This window comes from Girardinichthys multiradiatus, chromosome 19 (genome assembly GCF_021462225.1).
Source record: "Girardinichthys multiradiatus isolate DD_20200921_A chromosome 19, DD_fGirMul_XY1, whole genome shotgun sequence".
In the NCBI taxonomy this organism is placed as follows: Eukaryota; Metazoa; Chordata; class Actinopteri; order Cyprinodontiformes; family Goodeidae; genus Girardinichthys; species Girardinichthys multiradiatus.
Genome location: NC_061811.1, coordinates 22,071,240 through 22,091,507, shown reverse-complemented (window position 1 = coordinate 22,091,507; position 20,268 = coordinate 22,071,240). Strand labels below are relative to the sequence as shown.

The 20,268-nt window shown below is 39.6% G+C and overlaps 2 protein-coding genes across 5 annotated transcripts in view; one reads left to right on the top strand and one right to left on the bottom strand.

Moving 5' to 3' along the window:
- Positions 1–8,632, top strand: part of LOC124855710 (CAP-Gly domain-containing linker protein 4-like) — a 78,416-nt gene extending 69,784 nt beyond the window's left edge. Inside the window, exon 17 of the mRNA XM_047345731.1 lies at positions 8,351–8,632. The gene's annotated coding sequence lies outside the window, so the exon portion shown is untranslated. The remainder of the gene's footprint in view (positions 1–8,350) is intronic.
- The window catches only part of alk (ALK receptor tyrosine kinase), a 541,946-nt gene that overhangs the window by 10,984 nt on the left and 510,694 nt on the right, over positions 1–20,268 (bottom strand). For all 4 annotated transcript variants that reach the window (XM_047345720.1, XM_047345721.1, XM_047345722.1 and 1 more), the window contains 8 exons: positions 16,161–16,316; positions 15,115–15,228; positions 11,062–11,248; positions 9,834–9,924; positions 9,580–9,644; positions 9,366–9,495; positions 8,025–8,122; positions 4,013–4,105 (listed from right to left, as the gene is read on the bottom strand). In XM_047345720.1, the coding sequence (XP_047201676.1) occupies positions 4,013–4,105; positions 8,025–8,122; positions 9,366–9,495; positions 9,580–9,644; positions 9,834–9,924; positions 11,062–11,248; positions 15,115–15,228; positions 16,161–16,316 (934 nt within the window). The remainder of the gene's footprint in view (positions 1–4,012; positions 4,106–8,024; positions 8,123–9,365; positions 9,496–9,579; positions 9,645–9,833; positions 9,925–11,061; positions 11,249–15,114; positions 15,229–16,160; positions 16,317–20,268) is intronic.

Here is a 20,268-nt window from a genome sequence, read left to right as displayed (position 1 = left end):
TTATCTCAATTAATGAACCAGTGTTGTGTCTACACGTAACAACTTAGCAGGGGCTCATTGCCCCTTTTTTAAGCCAGTGTTGTGTTACTTATGCTTAGTGGATTAAAGGAAAAGAAACACGACACAAAAATCTCTGTGGAAATGGACAGAAACTGAACCATAACTAGTTAAGTCTGAAAAAACATATTTAATTGTGTTGTTTTCCAAGTCTGGGAAAAAAAAAAAAAAAATCCCATTTTAATTATTTAATAGATAATCTTCTAAATAACTGAAATGCTATGCTTATTTCTAATTGTCTGTTTTGTATTTGACAAACAAAAAAAACAAATAATGGAAAAGGCAGTAAAAGTCCAAGTAAAACCTAGAAAGACCTTCAACAAGCCTGAAGAACTATTGCTGTGACAATGAAAGTCAAGTTAGTGCAAGACCTTTCCATAATATTTTGTTTTGATTCCCCCTAATCAAGAGAAGGGGATTCCAGAAGTTCCTACAATGCAGACAGATTTCTTTCCTCCGCAAAATGAACAGTGTTTATCCACTGAAGATAGGTTGGGAATTTAACACAATGTGAACAAAAAAGACAGCAAGTGATTTTGTTCTACCTGAACTGAACTTTCTCTAGGTATGTTTAAATCTTGTCCTTTGTCTACTGCTTAGTGTAAGTGCTCTTAGTCCTCCCTTTGTTCCTGAGACAGGCTCTTATTTATGTGAATCTGACAGAACCTGAACAGCTTCATCTGCTGCACCACATCAGTTACAGCAGGGGAAGTAAGGATTGAAAACATTGTTTTTTCTCTGTAAATATATTTGAAATGGGACTATTGACATTAAATTCATACCTGATGTTGCTAATAACCCAAAATGCAACTGTGAAGCCATCTACAAGAAGGGACAGAGCAGACTGTACTTCTTGAGGAAGCTTAGGTATTTTGGTGTTTGCAGCAAGATGCTGCATATCTTCTAAAGGTCTGTTGTGGAGACTGATCTCTTCTACCATCATCTGCTGGGGAAGCAGCATCAGAGCCAGGGACTTAAAAAAAGCTCATCAAGCTGATAAAGAAGGCTGGCTCTGTTCTGGGGACTCCTCTAGAACCTCTGGAGATTATTGTTGAAAGACGGATTCTTCATAAAATGAAGAACATTATGGAGAACCCTGAGCATCCTCTTCATGAGACTGTCCTACAACAACAGAGTGTCTTCAGTCAGAGGCTTCTTCAGATCTGCTGTAAGACTGAGCGCTACAAGAGATCCTTCCTGCCCACAGCCATCAGCATCTACAACGACTCTTTGAGGAAACCTTCATAATGAGCTATAACAACATTTAATTTCCCTTTGGGATCTATAAAGTATTTTTGAATTTAATTTGAATTGAAATAATCCACATATACAAAGTAATAAAAACAAAGAAAGCCAGAAAAATCGGAAATATGTCAATGCTTAGAAAGAAATCCTGCTTTGTGTCACTGCCAGGTGATACTGGCTGGTGTTGTCCTACAGGTCCTTCTCAAAATATTAGCATATTGTGATAAAGTTAATTATTTTCCATAATGTCATGATGAAAATTTAACATTCATATATTTTAGATTCATTGCACATTAACTGAAATATTTCAGGTCTTTTATTGTCTTAATACAGATAATTGTGGCATACAGCTCATGAAAACCCAAAATTCCTATCTCACAAAATTAGCATATCATTAAAAGGGTCTCTAAACGAGCTATGAACCTAATCCTCTGAATCAACGAGGTGACCGGACCCTGAGGAAGATTGTGGAGAAGGGCCGATTCCAAACCTTGGGGGACCTGCGGAAGCAGTGGACTGAGTCTGGAGTAGAAACATCCAGAGCCACCATGCACAGGCGTGTGCAGGAAATGGGCTACAGGTGCCGCATTCCCCAGGTCAAGCCACTTTTGAACCAGAAACAGCGGCAGAAGCGCCTGACCTGGGCTACAGAGAAGCAGCACTGGACTGTTGCTCAGTGGTCCAAAGTACTTTTTTCGGATGAAAGCAAATTCTGCATGTCATTCAGAAATCAAGGTGCCAGAGTCTGGAGGAAGACTGGGGAGAAGGAAATGCCAAAATGCCAGAAGTCCAGTATCAAGTACCCACAGTCAGTGATGGTCTGGGGTGCCGTGTCAGCTGCTGGTGTTGGTCCACTGTGTTTTATCAAGGTCAGGGTCAATGCAGCTAGCTATCAGGAGATTTTGGAGCACTTCATGCTTCCATCTGCTGAAAAGCTTTATGGAGATGAAGATTTCATTTTTCAGCACGACCTGGCACCTGCTCACAGTGCCAAAACCACTGGTAAATAGTTTACTGACCATGGTATCACTGTGCTCAATTGGCCTGCCAACTCTCCTGACCTGAACCCCATAGAGAATCTGTGGGATATTGTGAAGAGAACGTTGAGAGACTCAAGACCCAACACTCTGGATGAGCTAAAGGCCGCTATCGAAGCATCCTGGGCCTCCATAAGACCTCAGCAGTGCCACAGGCTGATTGCCTCCATGCCACGCCGCATTGAAGCAGTCATTTCTGCAAAAGGATTCCCGACCAAGTATTGAGTGCATAACTGTACATGATTATTTGAAGGTTGACGTTTTTTGTATTAAAAACACTTTTCTTTTATTGGTCGGATGAAATATGCTAATTTTGTGAGATAGGAATTTTGGGTTTTCATGAGCTGTATGCCAAAATCATCCATATTAAGACAATAAAAGACCTGAAATATTTCAGTTAGTGTGCAATGAATGTAAAATATATGAATATTAAATTTTCATCATGACATTATGGAAAATAATGAACTTTATCACAATATGCTAATATTTTGAGAAGGACCTGTAATTAACGGCATGTAAAATGGTTTTTCATCACCAAATCTTCAACTAAGAAGGTTGTTTTGATGGGTTAAAGCCAATAGCTCTAAAGACCTTTGCAAGGTCCTTGTTGGAAACATACTGATGACATTGGTTACTGACATATTTCTAAACTTCTGATTAATCCAGTGAGCACCATGGGACAATAATAATAATAATACATTTAATTTGACAGTGCCTTTTGAGTCACCCATGGACACTACAATAAAAGACAACAGTTAAAATGCAATACAATTACAGTGAGTTTTGAGTCTTAACAGAGGGAGAGAGTCAATATTATGGCTGTCTGGCGAGAGGGAGTTCCAGATTTGGGGAGCAGAGTGGCTGAATGCTCTACTCCCCAAGGATCAATAACCCAGCAAACACCAGGTGTTCCTCACAAGATTTCTGACCGAGTCAACAAAATCAGAAAGTTGCTCAAGATCCGAGGACCACTAACAGAGCACCAGAAAGACCTTGAATTAGCAGTTACTGTTTATCCATGAAAGCAATGCCTCCATGCAATCTTACAGCGTCAGACTCCACTGCTGAAGAAAAGGCATTTTGAAGCTTGTTTAAAATTGGCTGCAAAACATTTGAATACAGCAATGAAATACTAGGAGGATAAAGTCTGGTAAGCTAGACCAAAATGTAATTTGTTTTTGTGTGGATTGCACACCATGCTCGGAGGAGGAACGACACTGCACAACAAACAAAAGCCCCATACCAACAGGGGACTATGGAGGTTTGGACATGAGGCTGTTTTTCAGCCAGGAAAGGGTGGAAGGATGATTGTAGAAATGTCCTGAGACAATCTTGATAACAATCTGAAGGTGAAACAGGTAGTAATTCTGCAAGATTTGAAAAGTATTTGAAAAAGAGTCAAAATTACACCTGAGTGACACAATGGTTTCCTTATTACCAATAAAACATTTTCTATTAACTATTAAACACATTTCAGTAAGCGTGTTCAATACCCATTTCCTGTCTCATTCCAGTTTGTTACACATAACAGAGCATAATATAATTTGTTTGGATTTTATTCTATGTGGGGATTATTTGGGTTGCTTTGCACTGGTGTAGATTTCACGTCCAAAGGTCCATTAGAAATATATTTACTGAGAGAAATGTTGATGTGGTCAGTGCTGAAAATGTACCTGTAAATGTCCCGAGCCATCCCAAAGTCTCCAATCTTGGCCACGCAGCCTGGTCCTTTACAGGTCAAAAGGCAGTTCCGAGCTGCAATGTCCCTGAAAGCAGAAATAAATTTGCATTATGAGATCACTGCCTGCACCCACATTACTGGATGGAGCATTTTAAGAAGTGGTGATGCAGTGTGCAGAAGAGGGAGTCATGCTGAACATCTGAGCAGCTTGACTTATGCCTCATTTCTTGTGTAGTTTAGCAGTTTTTTTTTTCATGCATTTATATTTTTTTAAAGAGCTAGGTGTTTGAAACGCCCACAGTTACACCCCTTCGGATCTGAACTTTGGTCTCCCCCTGGGCTTGCCGGCATTTTGCAGCTTCTGGATATAAATGCTGCAGTCATGCAGTGAGAGCGACTTGGAGACAGAATCTCATATTTGCAAAGCCCAGAATGAATCTTTAAGGAGAATATAAGCAGAGCCCACACACGCACTAAAGTTTACTCCTCCAGGCACCTCACCGTCTTCAAGTTTTACGGAGTGACGCTGTGAGCACACAGAACTATGGCGAAAGAGTAACCATGGCGACATCATCTGACATGGAGCTCAAAGCGCATCATGAGACAGGATGGGGATGAAACTGAATAACTCACAGTGATGGACGCCACAGCAGAAAGAAACACATTGTTTTGATGTTTGGCCTCAGCAGTCGGATTCAATTAGAAAGGAAATGACACAATGAGGATAAAGTTCTGGTTCAGCCTGATTTGAATCGATGGCTTTTAAAAACAGGGACTCCCACTTCAATGTTTCAGAAAGGTTTCAAACTATTCATCTTCTGGTGCTTCAAAACTACTTTAAATCTGATAGTGACTCATCTTGAAACAAGAAGCGATTCAAAGGCATGAATTTGTTTTTGAACTCCTTGTTATGAAACTCAGTTATCAAAACCAATCAGAGACACTCCTCATCTGTTTCATCACTCAACAGATCCTTGCTATTCAAAGGTAAGCTGCATGATGCAAACATTCAATTTTGGTGTTTCTCAGGTCCCTAAAAAGTCTCAGATCTTTATCAAAAGCCTTTTTCACCACAACTGAATCCATCAGCTTCATGTCTGAATAAACCCTGACAGTCTTCCTTGATATTTGTTCAAGGCTTCTGGGTTCATTTTAGGTTGAACCTAGAAACATTTACTTGTTACTTTAAATAAAGAATAAACTGCTGCATTCAAGTTCAAGAACTAGGAGACAATGCTGGTGTTGGCAGTACTTAGTTCCTTCTGCTTTTCATCCAATTCTCATTGCATAAATAAATAAATAACTTCCATTAAATCTGTAGGGTAATTAGTAATTTCTAGCTTCAATATTTTTTTAAAACTACTGAGAAAAAAAGACCAGAAAAGCATCCAACATTCACTACATTGATGATGGAGAACATAAAGAGCTGATAACACCTTGATAACATCTTTCTTTACGGTGTTTTAAGGAAATTCAAAGCACTCACATTTTGTGTGGCAAAATAAAAAGAGAAATGAGGGGACCTTATCAGAGGACTGATGAACCTTTCTGAAGACTCTGTTGGGATGCATCTCCATTTTTGCATTGTATGCTACATTATGTTATATTATTTTGGGAGGAGGTAAGGCAAGATTTAGTTTTGTTTCTCCTCCACACCTTGGATGTGCGCTCAGGGTCACTTAGGAACTTTCTTTAAACTTGTTTCCCTTTATCTCTAACCCGGTTCTAAGTGAGGAACCATCCATCCAGTGACCTGTGCCACAACCATTCTAGAAATATTTAGAGGAGATACACATCAGATAGGAATCAAAATCTGATGATTTTCAACTTTATTGGCTTGGACAAAACTAATCAAATTTTTTCCCAATTGGTTATCGGTTTGGTTACCAGACTAAGCACTACCAGGTGCCTCTGACAGCAATACTCTTAGATGTGGAAGTTGTTACTGCAGTATTTAAATGCAGTCAGAGAAAGCACAGAGATATAAGATATATATTTAAAATGAAACCATTCTCAGCAACATATCTGCTGTTCATTCAGACTGTGAGATCACCAGAGAGAGCAGATAACAGGAAGGCTAAAGGAAACCGCTCTGTTTTATCCTTCTTAGCTTTAAGCTTCAGTCTGTCATAGTGGGTGGATGTTGACATCTCACAGTTAAGGGTCTACATTCACTTGGACATGCACATTGAGACTTGGTAATACTAGCCATGCTAACGACAACGACAATCACTAATATAAGTTCACAGTGATTTGGAGGTAGCAGAATTGCTGTATATCTTCCTATGATTCTACAAAAGAAACCAGAATCAACAAACATTGGTCAAGAAAAAACTTTACTAAAACCAGGGATCAGAAATCAGCCACAGAATTCTGATCAGTACATTGCTAATATTTACCACCCTTTACAAATATTTAACAACAAACATAAATGGCTAAAATCCAAGTTTTGATTCTTATGGTGTTTCTTGAGGCCGTAGGCAATGGATGTCTTTGCCCGACAGTTAATTTCACCTCTGCCCTACCTAATATACACCATCTATTGTTGGTTTGGTTTATATATAGTGTGTGCCATGTTGCATGCTCTGCCAAGAAATTGTTAAAGTATATGTTGAGAGCAAACTGCTGCTCTACCTCACATTTTGTGAATTCTGTTAATCTGCGCTTCTCCTGAGGACATGTCCAGATGAAGTCAAGAGGAACTTTAGGCCAAAAGTGTTTGAATGACTGAATGCAGCCACTTAAATCGAAGTGATGAACCCATTGCCGTTTTTTATGTCACCTCTGAAAAGGGCCACAGTGCAAGTGAGGGGCTATATTTAAACCCGAGCAGTCCTTGTATAATGATCGAGGAGAATTCATGGAAATCTGTTGCTCCGAGGCAAGTACGAGTTTTAAAATGCAGGAGCTGCTGCCACAAACTGAGGTCTGAGGGGATAGGGCATACAGCCCACAGCCTTGCATGAACATATTTAACTGACTTTATCAACAGTTAATTTTAAGTGCAAATAAAATACCTTTTTCTCTGCAGATTTTACACAACAATGTGTTGTAATGCCCATTTTCACACCTGAGGTTACTTTGAAACCTTTAGTTCCTCAACACAAATCTGCTTCCACTCCCACTGTGAGTGAGATGCTGGTATCAAAGGAAATAACACACAAAAAAACAACACTCCATGATCCATGATCATTTAATAGATTTTCAGATTGAGAAATAAGCAAAGACACATAAAAGCTAAGTTAAGTTGTTCTCAGACAGCATTAACGCTCTGAGTTAACTTGTTGAAGCCCAGTGCAGCTCATGATTCAAGCCTTTAATCCACCTGAAAAACGAGCCCTGTTCATTCAGCGCCCTTTACTCAACCTCAAGTAATCACACCTTCATAAAACTGAAATAAGCCTCAAGGACGGCAGTCGGGGCGATTTTAATACAGGTTTGAAGAGAGAAGATTGGGTTGTGCAGAATATTTTAAGAGTCAGCCATTAGATGGATTGATGTAGCTTTACTGTGCCACGCTGGGCCAAACAAGGTTTAATAGGCTCCATTTGTCAGCGGGTAATGCTTAAAAGTCCAAAACACGATCCTATTATATTGCTTCAATACAAATGTAGAACCAGCATTGACCTTTATTCATTTAGATATGCACTAGGTTGTTTTCTCATGGACATTTTTTAGAACTTCTTTACATGTGTGCTCTCATCCTTCACCAAGCACAGTTACTGCAGATCTGCTCCTCTGACTTGTGGCTCAGATACAGGCCGTAAAAACACAAGCCGGCCGCCCCATCTGGCCGCTCACATTCTAAGCTCATTACTCGTCCTTTCTGTGATCACACAGGAGCCATGAAGCGTGCGGAGTCCAAATGTTACCGTTGGATTGATGCCGTTTATGAGTCTGAATCTATATGACCAGATGAATGAGGGCAACCTTTTACTGCTTACATGTAAACAATGATCTAAAACTTTCTCGCTAGATGAAATAGGACTTATCTGTTCAAGTACCTGTGTATAAACTGGTTCTCCTCCAGATACTGGCAGCCCTTAGCGATGTCTCTGGCCACGTTGAGAAGATCTACCATGGTCAAACTGGACGGCTGGTCCTAAACCATCAGATGAGAAAAAAAAACAAGGAATAATATATTACTCAGTTTATCTAGCAAAGACAGAGGCACCATTTATAAATAATAGCACACAAAACAGAATTCAGACGAACAAATATAAAATGACAGAGTTTCTATCTGGGTACGAAACAAGTTAAAAGTTTTTGAAATGTTTAAGAACTTGTGCAAACTGAAGTAAATATCTGGCTGCATGCTTTTTCCCGGCAGGTTGGAATCTCCAAACTCCCCAATGGGAAGAAAATTGCAGGACTACATTCAGAGTCAGGAATCCCATCCGAAAAATATGGATTCCCTGTGTCACTGATATGCAGGAGGCATCGGCATCCGATGTCTCGAACCAAATCAGCTGACTGCTCTAAATCCGAAAAGGGCAAGCGGCTCTACAGTGAGATCCCTCATGAGGATAAAGCTCCTCAAGACAGAGCCCTGCCATCGTAAAGACAGAGAGGAAGTTTATTTCAAGAGCTTGAATATGGAATCTTATTATTTAGGACATGACAAGGTGTTAAAAACATGATCTATTTGCCTTTACTTTAAACAGAAAACCAACTGCTTCCAAAATAAAACATTATTACAGTTAGAACAGTGTTATCTGAAACATTTTTTATTGTTATTGTTATAAAATATAGGTTTAATGGTCTCTAAATGTGTTTGTTCTGCTCTATAGAGTAACACTAGTTTACCAAGAGCATATTAATAAGTGGGGCAGAGCCAGCAGTCCAAAATGACAAATGTAGCGTTTTTATAAGTGAAGGAGCTGTACTGTAGCCTTCTTTGAGCCAGCTGACTAGCATTGTGCAACAGCATGTCGAGGGGGGTTGTCAATCCAACAAGACTTATTAAAAGGACTTCAGTCAATTTCATTTTTGCAATTTTAAAACAGACTTTTTAAATACTGGATATACCTTTATATTGGTAACCGGCCCATGCCTGGACATCTGCATCCATTCTTGAGGCAGAGGATGTGAATAGAAAACCTCTCTTGCTTCAGTGCTGCTTTCTAATGTGTAATTTTATTTCTTGGCCACCTGTCAAGCACCAAACTGGAGACACAGTTTGCATCTGGCTGCATTTAGAGTTAGAGTTTAAATAGTCCCTGAGGGGACTCTAGCAGTTGAACGACTGCTGATGGTGCCTAATGAGTTTACTAGAACTTTAAAGTTATTGTCTCTGCTGAAGAAACAAAGTTATTTAAGTAAAAGGCTGTTAGGCAACGTCTCACCAGCCGAGGTCTAGTCTCCCTCAGGAAAGACTTGAGGTCTCCTCCGGTCATTAGCTCCAGCAGGATGAAACGGGGCATGGCCTGCAGACTCACTCCGACGCAACGTACAATGTTCTGGTGGTTGAATTTACTGCGACACAGAGAACATGACGAGTACAACCATCGTCGTGTGCACAAGGCATGAGGAGGAGGATTATTTGTGTTTTGCAGTTACCTGATGATAAGAGCCTCCATGAGGAAGTCCAGCTCATCTTGCTCAGAGCAAACCTCAGGAAGCGTCTGGAGTGAATTAAATTAATGAGCAATTATGTGCAAAATTAAATCAATGATGCATTTTTCTGTGATACTTAAGGTCAGGTTAATGTATTTCCCTTCTACGTCCTCTAAGCTGCAGTTTTAGGTAAAACAAACAACCAAAGTTTGAGTTTTTAAAATGTCATTTCACCAAATCAGTGGGATTGGACTGACCTTTACAGCCACCTGCAGTGGACTCGGTTCACCTGGTATCCCCACAGCCAGCCCTTCATAGACCTCCCCAAATGCACCGTGGCCGAGACCCCTGCAAGGAAACACACAGTCCTGTCACATATGCTTACATCAGTGAACGTGACATTAGCATGAAATATTATGATGTTTGAGCAACACCTGACCTAGTGTTTATGATGAACATCAGTGCAGCTAAGATTTGAGTGGGTGAAAAAATGGGACAAACAGGAGTATTTTGTTTCTTTACTTGTTTATTTCTGGATGAGATGCATTAATTGGAAAATAATCCTATTGAACTAAAAAACAAAATGATTCAAATCAGTGAACTATAATCACAGAAGCAATAAAACACAATCACTGCAGATGAGCTCCTGAGTTTTTTGTCATCCATCCATCCATCTTTTAACTTTTTTTAAATGGCTAAAATGACTGAGAAAATAAATCTAGGACAGTATTGAGTTTTGCCATGGAAATTGTAAAGGATCACTGTATAAGTAAGCTTTTAAACGTTCACGATTTCTGTCCATTTTTTTCGTCCAAGTCTGTCTGTTTCATAACCATAAAAACTCCTGATGTCGTTCTAGGAGACAGTGCAACATAAAACACTACTTTGTAATAGAAGGTGCATTATTAGACAGCATTATCACCAGATAACCAAACATGACGTGACAATCAACCCAGGAGAAAAGAAAGCCATGCATGAGAGTGTGAAGGACTCATTAATGACCCGTAGGACAAACGGCAGAACTTCAGCCTCTGCTAAAAAGCTCTGAGACAGGACCAGTAAGGATGACAATCTCATATTAAAGCATCCACACTGAACATATGAAGATGTTTTAGCAAATAATTACAGATGAATGAGAATGACTATGCAGGGACTTTTAGAAAGATTTTATCATATGGGCACCATAATGTGAAGAAGTGTGCAACATTCAGGAGACAATCTGAACCCGAGATGATTCTCCATCATGTGACTCTTTATTTGGGCAAGCCAATGAAATGCCCCAAAGATGATCTACCATCTCTTTCTCAGTTCCTTTAAATCATAATTTATTAAGAAATTAGAGGCCCTTTCTAAATGGGATAATACACTAATAGAAAAATACTCTGGTAAATTAGATTTTGAAAGATCCTCCTTTTTCCTGTGTTTTTTCAACTCAGACTCTGTTATCTGTAGTTCACTAGTTGTCGTTTGTAATAATTTTCTCACCTGGTGAGGGAAATGTTGCGGCGCGGCACTTCTTTTAGGTCGCTGACCGTCGCCGTCTTGCCGGCGAAGCAGTAGTTGGGGTTGTAGTCGGTCATGATGGTGGACGCCCGCAGCTTGCTGAGCTTGCAGTCTGGACTCTGCAGCTCCAGTTGGATGGACTGCAGCTCCGTGTGTTTACGCCTGTACACTGGTAATAGAAAAATTAAAGAGTTTGATTCCCCTGCTGAGGGATCCTCACTCTAAAAAGCAAACAAAAACCCAGAAAACGATCTTCAAGGAGAAAATTATGGCTAGCGGCTACACTGCGCAGACTGGACTGCTTTTAAAGACGTTATTTCTCTAAAGACCAACATTTGAAGAACAACAATGACTGTGAAATTAAATGATTACGTTTCTGAGTTATTGGATGCTCTCTGTCAGATAATGGAAACTGTTTCAGCATTAATCGTAACATTTAAATCTGTTTTTAAAATATTCATCTCATAAAATACAGCATCCACCTAAATATCACACATGAGTGCTTCATGTTAGACCTCTGGACCTCTCACACCAAACATGACAGTTTTTAATGCAGCAAGCCTCGACCTGGGCTGTAAACATACTACTTGCTTGGAGAATTATAAGTGTGTGTTGGAGAGTTATTTATTTACAAAGTACTGTCTAATCTACAAGTGCTGTCAGCTGCCTGCTGAGCAGCTATCCATCATAGGAACGCTTCGTTCTTCATACAGTATGTCCTTGTTTAAATCCACCTCTTCCACACATGTGAAAGTGGTAGTCTGAGTGTGTGACAGGGAGTGGGCTTGAATGACCCAATGTCTGCATATGTGTGACTGTTATTGCCTGAAAGCAGTTCGTCGGACGGTCGTCCGTCCTGGCCACAGGGCTCAGTTTTTGTTTTGACAGAAATCTAATAAATGCTGAAAGGGAGGAGGGAGATGAGATCAACAGTGACTTTTATGCAACCACCAAAAGCTGCATTAGAACTATGTAATGTTCAACAATAACATCTGGCAGACTTAAGTAGTGGAACCAGTTCAGTGCCACAACTAGGTCCAGTTCTTGCTTAGCAGCAGCTCTGTTTCTATTACCAAAGAACTGGGGATGTAAACATTTGGCCCAAATTGATCCACTTAGCAAACATGCTCTTATTTTGTAATGTCTGCCGACCGATCTGCGGTTATGCCTTTTTCAGAGGGTGAACTAACATGTTTCATGTGTTCATGTTGTAAAAGGTAAGCACACATAAACATGGCGGAATGAGAAGGGGAAGAGGCAGCAGCTTCACCCTGGTGGCCATCAACCCACTCATAGTCGGTGCTAAACGTCCTGCGGTAAACGGCACTATTCGTTTGTGTGTAGGAAAACTTTGGGTTCTGACAGATGGACGGGGATAATGTACATAATAATAAATAATATAGATTTAAAATAGTATTTTAATGTGTTTATTTATGTCAGAATGACATTTTTTCAGATTGTTTAAAAACACTACATCGCTATTTTAATTTAAGTTTATTTTTATTAAATAGCTTATGTTTGAGTACTTTGTTAGTTCTTTTACAGATTTAAAAAAAATGTTCTTCTGGTCGACTTAATGCTCACCTTCTACAGATGATCCACTTGGCCCTGTCTTTCAGTGTTTAACCCTTTCTCTCTCCTAGATTGACTGAGCTTTTACTGTAACTAACTCTATGTGCTCTCTTTCAGACTCTAACCTTGAAAAGTGGCTCAAAGTTTATCTGTTCTTTCTTTCTAGATGAAACGACTAAAGGAGCTACATCCATTAACATTTACTTTTCCTTCCCATAGAAAGGACTCCTGGATCAGAGCTTCTTTGTTCTCTTTGTGTCTCTGCTCTGTTCTCTCAAACCCCCAGTCGGTCGTGGCAGATGGCCGCTCACACTGAGCCTGGTTCTGCTGGAGGTTTCTTCCTGTTAAAAGGGAGTTTTTCCTCTCCACTGTCGCTACATGCATGCTCAGTATGAGGGATTGCTGCAAAGTCAACGCCAGTGACTGTCCACTGTCTCTACATGCTCATCTGGGATGAGTGAATGCTGCAAGTCACTGACTGGATGCAATCTGCTGGGTTTCTTTAGATAGAAAAACTTTTTATCCAATTTGAATAAATAACTGAATCTGACTGCACTGTTCAATGGTTAGGATTAATTGGAATGTATGAACCTGACTTTTGTGAAGTGCCTTGAGACAACATGTGTTGTGAATTGGCGCCATATAAACAAACTGAATTGAATTGAATTGGTGAAAAAAAATATGTTTTTTTCTCAGCACAATGAATAATCATTTTACACAATTGGGATTTCTGTATTGACTAAAAGTAATCGGTATTTAGATTTTTCCATAATCGAAAAGCCCAACAAGCCCTACGGGAGGTGGGAGTGGACTCATTGAAACCAGTAACCAACCAAAATGCTGTTAACTTGTCTGATCTAAAACAATAAACAATCTAATTAACACAAACATTGTCAGCTAAATCTATAAACCCTGCTTCCAATTTATTTTTTAAACACTAATTATAACTACTGCTGGTAAAGATGTGTCTTAACACTCTTTGCATCACTGCTTATAAATATGGATCTAACAGCTAGCATGCGGTTAAGCATCATTTCTAGCATTTATGAATTAGACTGGTCATATTAGCGTGACAAACGAATCAAGAAACTCTTTGTCAGGGTAGTTGATACTCAAGCTTCTCTGTTTGCCAACCTCTCCACATTTAAATCACTCCAAATTAGGGAAACACATGAACTCCAAGGAAAAATACTATTCTGACATTTTTGTTTATGACCATGTACATTGTGTTATTGGTCCAGCCACACATTAATTCAGTTGGTCAGGGGTCTCTGGTTGGATGTTTTGAACTAGGTTGAACTTTCTGTTTCTCCTTTTCAAACTGCTGGTCTTTTTCAGCCCCGTGATGGCTAAGGTGATGTGTTGGGTCCTACATTTTCTCCTATTCAAAACCATTTGCAGTGTTCAATTTATGTTAAAAGGGAGATAGGTTGTTGTTTGTCAACTGCATCACCACATTTTCCATCTCTGGTTGCTTTTCTTAAAATAAAAAAGTAAAAATACATATACAGGTAAATACATATATAAATAGGTAACAGTAAAATCCCACTTAATATAAAACTGAGCCAAACCACACAGTTATATCACTCCAATCCAAGCTCCACTCAAAGATTGGCAACCCTGCTTCTGTGTACTGCAATCCTTTATAGTAATTACAAATACAACAGAGGGAAGACCAAGCACTTACTGTGTTTTGATTAAACTAGTTCAAATACAGCTCTGGTTTAGCACTAGAGCTGTTTTGATGGAAGTGTGTACATTTCCGAACACACCACACCAACAGTGGTTGCAGTTTAGGAGCTTTTTTGTCTGTATGATTCATAGGTCAAAGATAAGTACATTAAACAAAAAAGAAAGGCCAAGAACAAGTATTAGACTGATAATGAGTAAAATAGTGTCCAGAGTATAGTTTGACTGTAAGAAAAACCTCCTGCTGAGGTCTGGAAAACTTTGGATCAAGATCTTTTTAAATTACTACAACCAAGTCTGGCTACTTGGAAGAGAACAATAATGAGAGATAACTCAAAACTGTTAAATAGTACTGTACAAACAACATAAACACAAGAAACAAAACAAATGAGGATCATATTTATTCAACATTCATACTGGTATGGAGTGTTATAGCATAAACATTGTGTTGTATTTTGAGCCAGAAGTCAGAAAGGTTCCCAGACTGGCCTCTTGAAGTTGGAAGACCCAACCTCAAAATCCAATATGGCTGCCATCCATATAGATGTAGTAATACAAGTATTTGTTGGAACGTCTCACAGTCACACACCCAATATTGTTCGATATCAATCTGTGAAAATGTTGGAACGGCATTAAATGCATAAAATGCAGAAAAATACTTTCTGTTTTCTGGACTTAACTGGAATTCAGTTAGGCTGGATGTGACCTTCTTCCCAGATCAGAGTTACAAACTCATAGGTAAACAGAGACACAATTACCGTAGAATCTACGTACTTATCATGACTCCAGAAACAACCAGCAGCAGGGCGGCGATGAGTGCAGAGGTGCCCACAGACAGACCCAGGGCCAGGTGGGAGAGAGACGGCTGTGGAGGCAGCAGGGACGCCTCTGAGAAACGACAGGAAACAACAGCATCATACACTCGTAATCTTCCCCAGAGGAGCATTAACATTCAGTGAGCTATACACATCTCCGGCTTAATTAATGATGTGAAAGCAATGACACAACAGAGCCGAGGAGCAGCGATGGCCGGTGCATGTAAAACTGGTGAGAGGAGGGAGGATCTAATTCCTCTTGTCTGAGCAGAAGAACAAATCTGCAAACTGAAACAGACCATACTGAGAGCGTGCCCTTTAATGACCTTACATCATTAATGGAAACAGATCTGCAGATCAGGGCACGCTTAGACCTATTATTGTGATGGTAATAGGTCTGGCATTGTGTTTTAAATTATAAAGTGACGCACAGCCATGGTAATTATTTCTCGAATGACATCTACTAATATATTTTTTACTGAGAATACAAATTATATTTCAAGAAGCAATTCCACCTTTATAGGAGTTTGTCTACGTCTCTCATTCCCTGTTTAACCCAAGAAGAGTCAAAACTGATATTTAGCCTATGCTGCTGCTGAGGATGATGGTGGTGGTGGTGTGGCTAGATCTCTGCATGAAATCAGATCACGTTTATGTTTCACTGCATAATGTTACTGTCTCAGAATCCAGGCAAAGCCTTCAATTTGAAACCCATATGGAGATAAAAGGCTTTTCTGTGACAACAGAAAACAATCGGACCTAGACCTCTATAGTTAGCTTACACTACTTATTAACATAAATGATTAAAGGTCTATTATATAAAAAGTTCCAGGACAAAAATTTTTATCTCAATCCCCCCCTAGGCTTTTTACATTTGTAGACAAATTCATTATCTGTTCTTAGTCACACTCTGTTAGAGGGACAATCCAGCTAAGCTCATTTCTACATTTATTTAGGTGAAAGGATAAGAATTAGGAGCAATCTGCAATAGATGAAGTTTCTGACCTGAAGCGTTGATACAGGACACTCCGTCTGTGGCCAGGACGAGTTCTTCGTCGCAGTAACAGATGATGCTGTCTTTGCTCTCATGGCATTCGCCACTTTCACAGTGGCTACAATTCTGAACAGGGCTGATGATCACTTCTCCGTCTCCCTCCATGGCTGTTGGTGCATAAACAGAGGAGGAACAGCAGATTAGACATGTCTCTAAATGTTTCGATTTGAAGACCTGAATGTAACTCATATGTAGAAAATATTAAATACACCATAGGACCAACTTTCTCTCATATTGTTCTGTGAAATATTGCTTTAGATTATTGAGGTTTGCAAACATTTGCTTCTTCACAGCTTTCTTAAGCTCTCCTGCATTTCAGTCAATTTCAGGTCAAGATTTTGGCTAGCCCTTTATTCCTTTGTCCTTCTTGTCCTGTTAGCAACCCAGTTTGTGTCGAGTTTCAGCTGCCAGACTGATGTCCTCAAATTTGACTCTAAAATACTTTAGTCTACAGAGGAATACATTATTGACTCAATGACTGCATGGTGCCCAAGTCCTGTGGCTGCAAAACAAGCCCAAATCAACACTCCACCATCGAGCTTGACAGTTTGGTGTTTGTTCAGAATAATAAAGCTTTTTGGTCTAAACTCCACTCCCCATGTTTGGAGGAAGAAGAAGGATTCAATTCAATTCAATTCAAAGATACTTTATTGATCCCCGAGGGGAAATTAGAATTCCAGTACAACCCATCCAACAGACATCCTGACAGAAGACAAGGGGGGACGGGTCACCGAGGCTTTGCTGCCCACTCACAGGTGCTGCCCTTGCTAGATGAGAAAAGAGGCCACATTAGGTAAGTAGAGGGAAAAAATCATATTTCACACTTTATCATTAGCAGGATACAGTTTGAGATTGCAAAAAAAACCTCAGCACAAAGAAGCAACAAGTTGACAAAACAACATCATGCCGGGAACGGTGAAGGTGGTGTGCATATGTTTATCTTGAGCATGTGTGTGTGTGGAAGTGAGTGTGTGCAAGTAAGTCCATGAAGCACTGTCCCAGAGGCCATTGTCCTTGATAGTTTGTCGGAAGGTTCATCAACCGGCCACAAAGTTCTGAGCAGGTCCACAGATGTCCTCAGGGAAGGGAGGGGGCAGAAGGAGCAGAGCATCATGTTTACATAACTTCCGGGAGAAGTTGAAGATAGCCAGCCATCAAGGCCATGCAGGGGAGCCAGATTCAGAAAAACAACAATTATTTGGGTTAGGCTGACTCTTAATTTTCCGTCAACCTTGAGAGTCTCGCTGGTGCTTCTCAAAGGCGAATCCAAACAGCCAAATTCCTGGTCTTTCGCCAGATCCGAGCGAACAACTTTCTCCAAGATTTACCCCATTTCACCCCTGAGTCCAGGAACCGCAACCTGCCTGCGATCCTGTATAAGGATCACATCCAGTCTGCGATTCAGCTCACGTAACATCTCAGTCTGAGTGTTGATCGCCCTGAAGATCCCATCACACATGCCAGGCAACCTCACAATTGCCAGAACAGCTGCTGACATTCTCCGAATTTCTCGATATATGCCAGGTAACCGCTGACTCCAAAAAGCAGAAGAGTGAAGGATGAAGGATGAGTTCAACTCAACAACACCATCCCTATCATGAAGCATGGAGGTGGAAACATCATTCTTTGGGGATGCTTTTCTGCAAAGGGGACAAGACGACTGCACCATACTGAGGGGAGGATGGATGGGGCCATGTATTGGGAGATCATAACCAACAACCTCCTTCCCTCAATAAGAGTATTGAAGGTGGGTCGTGGCTGGGTCTTCCAGCATGACAATGACCCAAAGCACAACTAAGGAGTGGCTCCATAAGAAGCATCTCATGGTCCTGGAGTGGCCTAGCCAGTCTCCAGACCTGAACCTAGTCCAAAATCCTGGATGGAGCTGAAAGTCCATATTGCCCAGTGACAGCCCCAGAATCTGAAGGATCTGGAGAAGATCTGTATGGAGGAGTGGTCCAAAATCCCTGCTGCAGTGTGTGCAAACCTTGTCAAGAACTACAGGAAACCTTTGATATCTGTAACTGCAAACAAAGGTTTCTGTACCAAATATTTAGGTTTGTTTTTCTGATGTATCAAATACTTATGTCATGCAATAAAATGCAAATTAATTACTTAAACATAACACAATGTGATTCTCTGGATTTAGTTTAGGGTTACCTATGATTAAAAATGAAAGTCTTCTACATGTTTTGCAAATGGGAAAACCTGAAAAATCAACAGTGTATCAAATACTTCTTCTCCTCACTGTAACTGTCCTATGCATTTGTTAGCATTTGACATGCTAACTCATGTCAGATTTAAACAAGCCTCTAATGTCTGTATTTAATCATCTATTTATTTTATGCAATGGTTTTATCCTTATGATTTGCTGTTTTCTTTTCTTCTTTCCCTTGATGTCCCATGAAGCACTTTCAATTGCCTTTAGCTTGAATGGCGCCATATAAATAAACTTGCGTTGCCTCACATCATCTAAGAAGGAGCTTTTGTTTTTTTCTTTTGTGGTCACCTACTGAATTCTCTGACTTGTCATCACTGTAGATAAATTAACTTTAAATTGTTCGTAAACACCCTTTTAATTCTTCTCTGATTAAAAGGGGATTAACAGTTACTTCATTTAAGGTCATTGCTGCTGTCTTTCCATCCTGGCATTGTGTTAATACACACTGGTATGCTTGAGAGCAGCAAACAGCCAAAACTCCTGCTTTTACAGATACTCTTAGTTTGATGGTTAGTTTAACAAATGCATTTGATTCAAAGCCCCTGGCTGATACTTTCGCTATTTAATAACACAGAAGCAGCAGCAGTGCACTTTGTTTTTTCCCATAACTGTAGATTCAAAGAGTCATTTAAACCGGCAAAGATATCTCACTTTTCATGATTCCCAACACCGTTAATTTCTATAAACTCCAAACTGAAGATGAAAATGAATGTAATAATAAAAACTAAGCACTTTAAATCATAAGTAGAAAGTAGTTCTGTTTTATTAAAGTTGCATTTAAAGAAATATAACCTCCTTAACTGTAACAACTGATTTATGGTTATATATTTAGCATTTTTCGATGCCTAGTTACATCTGTGAAACAGAAATTACACATACATTTATTGTTGCAACTTAGATTTAACTTGTTTACATGCTTATTAATGCCAAATATCCCTTTCCAATTAAACAAATAATGAAACTGCACAGAAAATAGTTGAATAAAACTCTAATTTAATTTTATTAATTTAATAAGGAAGCTATCCATAAATCTGAGTAACAAACTGAGTCTGCTCACAGGCGTCAGCATGAGACCCTTAGTTGTTGAGCAAATGTTTTCTAATATTTTTAAAGTTTTCATGTATTGATAATGTGTGAGTAAATGCCACTGATTTTCATTACATTGTTTTAAAATGTTTCTATTATCCTGTTTTAAATTGGAGGTCCTTCAGACTTGTAGAAACGTCTCCCATATATTCAAAATGAACATTCTGTTCTTTACTTAGTTTGGAAATTTGAGCTGGGAATACTGGCATTAAAATGATCTGGGAACCCTGAATGTACCAGAGACACATTTTAAGTAACAGTTTCATTAATATTCCTTCCTGCCCAGCTTGCACACACAATGTGTGCAGCTCAGTGAGTTGCTTGGGTGCATGGTCTGCGCTGACCCTTGTGTTCAAATCAGAAACACAATCTGTTCTGATAGTTATCTGCAACAGCTCCTTCCCTCTGTGGGATTACAGCTTCCTGCCACAAAGAGTTTCAAGCTGATTTTACAACAACATTTTCTCAATTTGGATACAACGAATTTAGCCATCTTAATTGTAAACAACATGGAGCAGGAACAAAGCAGTCCCACATGAATTAGTTATGGATTGTCAGGGAAAGCATATGCTATTTAGCAAGCAAACCCAATGCAATCATCTGCAGAATCTATTTCTCCCATGATTCTCTTATCTCCTGAAAGTACAAATACATAAATCTAACCCAAAAACACTGGTGAGGTTTACAAGGAAGAATACAAATGTCCTGAATCCAGCTGCTCACTGCATACTAATTGGTATATGTGCTCCTCT